A 6,000-nucleotide genomic window follows, 5' to 3' on the forward strand; every position below is an offset into this window, starting at 1 on the left:
ATCGCAATTCAGTTGCAAAAATCAAAGTACTCTAAGAGCTACAATATCGTGTCATGCACATTGCATTAATAAACATAAAATAGCTTTTTTATTCTCATTTACAAGTTTTTAATAGCTATACGCTTTATTTCTACCTCATGTTATAACAGTTGTCGTTTCACAACATATGTTTATATTTATTTAACTTACTGTGATATGGTTCGTGATCAATGATTAGATCTATTTTTCTGGATGTAAAATTAGTATAAAAAATTATGCATGGTGTTTCGTAATACTTAAACTTTACTTTCACTGAGAGAAATGTATGATTAAAACTACCGGAATCTGGTAAAATTTACCAAGCCTCTTACTGTACGTGAACACCAAAAACTCAGTAATTTTATCAAAGCGCATTAGTAATATTTTTGGTAAAATTAACAAAATATGATTTAATAATCTGCGATATAACTTGGTAAGTGTGGTAGAATTTGGTAAGTTTATCATGATACCCTAGATCAAGTCATAAAAACCAATTTTTCGGTTAAAATTACTTTTTATTTAAGAGTTTCTTTACAAAATGCGTGGAAAAACGAATTATAATTTTTAGAACCAAAATTTTCGGCAAATTGTTACCATTTGAATGGAGGAATTACCAAATAAATGGTTTAAATACCGTATATTTTTGGTTTTGTTACCACAGTAATGGTTGTATTTTTTTTCAGAAATAGTATTACCATACAGTACAGTAAAATTACCAGAATTCTTTTTTTCCGCGTTTTATCCTTTAAATGATTAAATATTACATTTCAGGTGAAGGTCTTCATGTATTGCTGACAAATCAAGCAAAGGATTTGGTTCAAGCTTTTGATATGGCTTCCAGAGGTAGACTTCCAGGCAAAAGAAAAGTTTCAGTCAGAAAAAATACAAGTATGATACAGAACAGGAACAAAATACCCTTTTTTATTTCTTCTTAATGTCACTTGTGTTAAGCTAAAAAAAATTCACCATTTATTTGCATTTACTTTTGCAATTTAAATAAAGGCAAACCACAAAGAATGTTAAATATGTTTTATTTCTAGCTATTTTGAAGGTTAGAATCATGTATTTGATTAAACCATTAAATAGTATTTTAAATTTGCATTATTGGCTTATATTCACATAGAAATATAAGTTATTATATTTTTCGAGTTAATGTAAACTGTAAGTGACTGATATAAGCAAGATGAGAAAATAATTTTTAAGAAGATAAACATTTACTAAGAGTGTTGAATCTCTCTCCTTGCTTCGAAAGTCGCTTTACTTATGAGGCAAACAATCAAAACGAAACAGTTAAGAGGCTACACGAATATTACCATGTCATATTACCATCATATTGTCATATTACCTTGAAAAAGTGGCATTCAACATCAATTAAATTGCTTATTTTTTTTCCAATGACTTTCCTAAAATGGTTTCGCTAAAGATAAAATCATATGCCTCACTTTACAAATATAAATATTAAGCGCATACAATATCAATATGAGTAATAAATTAATAAAAATTAATAATAAAATGAACTTCTTCAAGGTGAGGTATGTCGAAGTCTATAAATTATGTTTATACTTTCAGGTGGAGTTGATGGTAGTAGCCATTCATCTTTAGGAAATAAGCCTTGCAGTGGGATGGAAGCATCTGACAATGACAAAATTAATTCAGAGACTTGCAGTTCAGAATCTTCAACCAAACCTTTGCTCAGTTCCAGTTCTGATGGCAGTGATCCAGGCAAAGGCATACGACCCTGTCATTTTCATTACAGATGGCCATCTTGTATTGTACCATGCAGGACTGCTCGGGGTGACCTTGTTGGTGAGGATGGTAGTAAGACAATAGCAAGGTCTACGGTGGGCAGCCATGGTAGAGCATCTGATGGACAAATGCTGTGGTAATTTTCATTTTCAAATATAATGAAGGACTTCTTAAGCTTGGATTTAAATGGAATGTTATTATTAATATGATATTGCATTATGCGACAACATTAACTCAAATCAACAAAGCGAGCTGTTCAAGTTATAAAAGAACACTATACAACTTTTATAGCGCCCAAAAATTTATTAGCTATCGTTGCATATAGGTTAAATTTTTTTTGTTCTCAATATCCTGGATGACCTTAGACTTTTATATTAAAATTTATGTGGCGATTTTATTTTTATTTTTTTTTGCATAACTCGACTTTAAGTTATTTTAACATGTTTCAGTGACGTTTTGTGAGTGTGTTATGTAGCTTATTCATTACTTGCAGGGATAAGTATATAATATTTCTGTGTTGACCAGCAAGTGAGATTTCAATTCTAAAGGTACTTGATAGACTAAACATTTTACTCGTCACTATTCTCGTGGAAAAAAAATCTCGTTTTAAAATATTAGCAAAAGTAGTATAAAGAACACACACGTCACTGCTCGTTTATAGGGCTGGCCCATTCATACATCCACAGATCATAATTTTGACCTGAACCAGAGAACGATCAATCTCCAATTCAGTACCCTCAGAGGTATTCAATTGCCATGAGAACTTGGAAGATTTTGTGATCCGACAGATTTAACGTGCACCAATCACCATTTACTAGACGGATAGTCATCAACCGAAAGGGATTGAACTCACGACCTCTTGGACCTTAGCCCAACTCGCTACCAACCAGGCTATTCCGGTCTGCCGTTCATTGTTCAGCTAAACGATTTGCTTGATGTTTTGCACAGAGTATATAAGGAAGTTTCTAAGCTTTCAACGATTTAGTAAAATACCTTAAAAAACTTAGATTTTCTTCAAGAATTTTATTAAGGACAAATTACTAAATTAAATTAGCTTACTTAGAGAGAAAATTTTGCAATTCTTGTAAGCTATACTTTTATTTTATTAGAAGACATCAACTCTAAACGAAACAAAAAAGTAGCTTTCTTATTCAAGACGAAATTCGAAAAAAAATTATTATAAACACAAAAAACTTCAAGACTTTTTAAACTTAATATGGTAAACAAACATAAAATGTTCGAGAATATAAAATTTTTTATGAAATTTTTCATGAAAAAAGTAAATAATTTTTCATGAAAAATAGTTTTGTCCTTTTCGATTATAATTGTTGTATTTTTCACACAGGGCTGTCGGTCACTGCCAAGGTTGCGGTGTCCATTATTGTCGAAGGAATGCCGCCACTCAAGATAAAGAAAACACTGCACCCGCCGGAGAAGGAGAACCTACCGGATTCACACCCCAGTGGACAATGGATTTGGGTATTGTATCCCCTTCCAAAGATGAAACCCAAGCCAATGTCCAGACTCGAAGTTGTACCAGAAATCGCACCAAGGCTTCGCCTCATGACAGATCTTCTCTCTGCTCTCAGAGTAGCCAAAGTAGCGGAACTAGTACAGGAAGCAACACCAGCTCTAGTAGTAGTAGTAGTATGTCCGAATATTCAGTGCCTAAAAATTGTTTAGAAGCTTTTTATGACAGGTACGAATTCACCATAAAGTTTAGAAACTATTAAATTTCAATATGCATATATCTACGCATTCCACGTATTTCATTGTTGCATATTCAATATCCACTACATTCTCAAACACAGGATGTCAAAATTAACTTCCCCCTTAACAAAAAAATACACCAATTTATATGATTTCAAGGTGTTAATAATGCTTTTTCTTACTATATATACATGTTTTTTTTTAATGACCATGGTTTTCAAACTGGTTTATTCTTTGTAAATCAGTAAAAAAGCATTACTAAGTATAGAACTATTAGTAAAAATCAAGTAACTCGACAGCTTAAGAGTTAAAATAATGTTGTTGTTTTTTTACCGAAATGAATTTATCCAATTTCCTTTGTTTATTCGAATTTATGTATCAAAAATGTAAAATAAAAAAGAATATTTTACTATTGATTTCAACAAAATCTTCTTATTATTTAATTAAGAATTAAGTAAAAAATTCATAATTTTTAATAATGAAAAAACTCGTTTCGTCGAAGAAACAAAATAAATAAATTCTAAAAAAAGAAATTATTCAAAATATGGTTTTCAACTAATTCTGGTAATTAAACGTTCTATAGCCTTTAAGATTGAAAATTATTGCTTATATATTATTTTATAATTTCATACATATTTCTGTCTTTATAATAAATTGATATCTAAAATATTATTCAAATATTTCAGACCAAAAAATATACACCATCAAAACTCGTCTGGATCTAATTTTCCATATAACCGCTTAAGCCTCACGGAGGACAAAGACAGACTTGGTCCTATTCGAGAAGGTGGGCCTTGCACCTGCTGGAAGCAACAAAAGTCAACAGACCAAACATCCCATGAACTGTTACTGTTTGGTGGAGGACTCTTATGCTCGTGCTGGGGAAAACCAAATGTCGATGTTGACATGCCCTCTGTGAGTAGCAGTGGCAGTAGCAATGCTTCACCTTCAACATCTCCTAAAAAGCAGATGCCATTAATGAGCGTACCAATATTACTCCCTTGTACCTGCGGCAAGATTGCAAATAACCCTTACCTCAACTATGCTGTTCCTAGATCAGGAGCACCAGTTAAAGTAATTTCATTATTTCTTTGTATTATTCGAAACAACTTAAAAGTTTCTATCTTTAGTTTGTGGCGCAACTACCACTATAAATATTAAATACCAATTCACTAGTATATAAGACATGTTAACTTGATTCTATCATGAGGTACCTTTTGATAGATGAAGGTTGATACAGTCTAAAATTGTAATTCCCCTCATTGGTGACCCGGACGTGATAAGAACATGCCAATATCGATGGATGATCCACATTACACAATTGATTTGCTTAAAATATATACTGCTCAAAGGAGAAAAAAATCCGGTGTAGTAAATAAATTCTCTCGGTTAATAAACAAAAAAAATGAAGGAAAAAAAATTAGCAAAATGATATAAATTTTTAAAAAAATGAAGAAAAAATATAATGAGCAAAAATTTTTATAAATAAATAAACAGCATGAATCAACTAGTGGTATTCGTTCATCGAATTCTATCACAGATAAAGTTCTGGAAGGGGAGTAATGTAGCATAACTACCACTACAAATATTAAATACCAATTCACTAGTATATAAGACATGTTAACTTGGTTCTATCATGAGGTACCTTTTGATAGATGAAGGTTGACACAGTCTAAAATTGTAAGTCCCCTCATTGGTGACCCGGACGTAATAAGAACATGCCCATATCGACGGATGATCCGCATTAAACAGTTGATTTGCTTAAAAAATATACTGCTCAAGGAAAAAAAATCCGGTGTAGTAAATAAATTCTCCCGGTTAATAAACAAAAAAATGAGCGAAATGCTATAAATAAAAAAAGTGAAGAAAAAATATAATGAGAAAAAATTTATATAAATAAATAAACAGCATGAATCAACTAGTGGCATTCGTTCATCGAATTCTATCACAGATAAAATTCTGGAAGGGGAGTAATGTGGCGTAACTACCACTACAAATATTAAATACCAATTCACTAGTATATAAGGCATGTTAACTTGATTCTATCACGAGGTAACCTTTTGATAGATGAAGGTTGACATAGTCTAAAATTGTAATTCCCCTCAAGTTTGCTTTGAGATATGAGAAAATTAGTTTAAAGATAATAAAACCCACTCTCGTTAGTACGACTCCCATTACAAAGGCTCATCCATCATAATGACCGATATATGAAGTCCGGTTTGCTAATCCAAAAAATACAATGTTATCTTCGCACTAGTTTTTTTTAATATAGCAACCGAAATTTTATTTCATTTTCTTTATTTCCGGTACAATCACTTCAAAGTCATATGTTAAGCATTTTTACGCTTTCAAAACCAAATGTATTGCTTGACGATCAGATAATTGAAAGAGAAAATTTCAAAAAACGATTTAAACCACCATTCTTTTAATGATAGCGAACAATAAACGTAAAACATCTTAAATTTATTTCGAATAATATTTTGAACGTGTTGTATTGTCATCAATTGTTCGTCTGTTTTGTAGCTT

At 31.5% G+C, this 6,000-nt stretch overlaps 1 protein-coding gene across 1 annotated transcript in view; it reads left to right on the top strand.

Moving 5' to 3' along the window:
* The window catches only part of LOC107445240 (serine-rich adhesin for platelets-like), a 276,058-nt gene that overhangs the window by 256,858 nt on the left and 13,200 nt on the right, over nt 1-6,000 (top strand). Inside the window, exons 5-8 of the mRNA XM_071184549.1 lie at nt 790-906; nt 1,588-1,900; nt 3,110-3,463; nt 4,161-4,548. Coding sequence (XP_071040650.1) covers nt 790-906; nt 1,588-1,900; nt 3,110-3,463; nt 4,161-4,548 — 1,172 coding nt within the window. The remainder of the gene's footprint in view (nt 1-789; nt 907-1,587; nt 1,901-3,109; nt 3,464-4,160; nt 4,549-6,000) is intronic.

Source organism: Parasteatoda tepidariorum, chromosome 8 (genome assembly GCF_043381705.1).
Source record: "Parasteatoda tepidariorum isolate YZ-2023 chromosome 8, CAS_Ptep_4.0, whole genome shotgun sequence".
Taxonomy (NCBI): domain Eukaryota; kingdom Metazoa; phylum Arthropoda; class Arachnida; order Araneae; family Theridiidae; genus Parasteatoda; species Parasteatoda tepidariorum.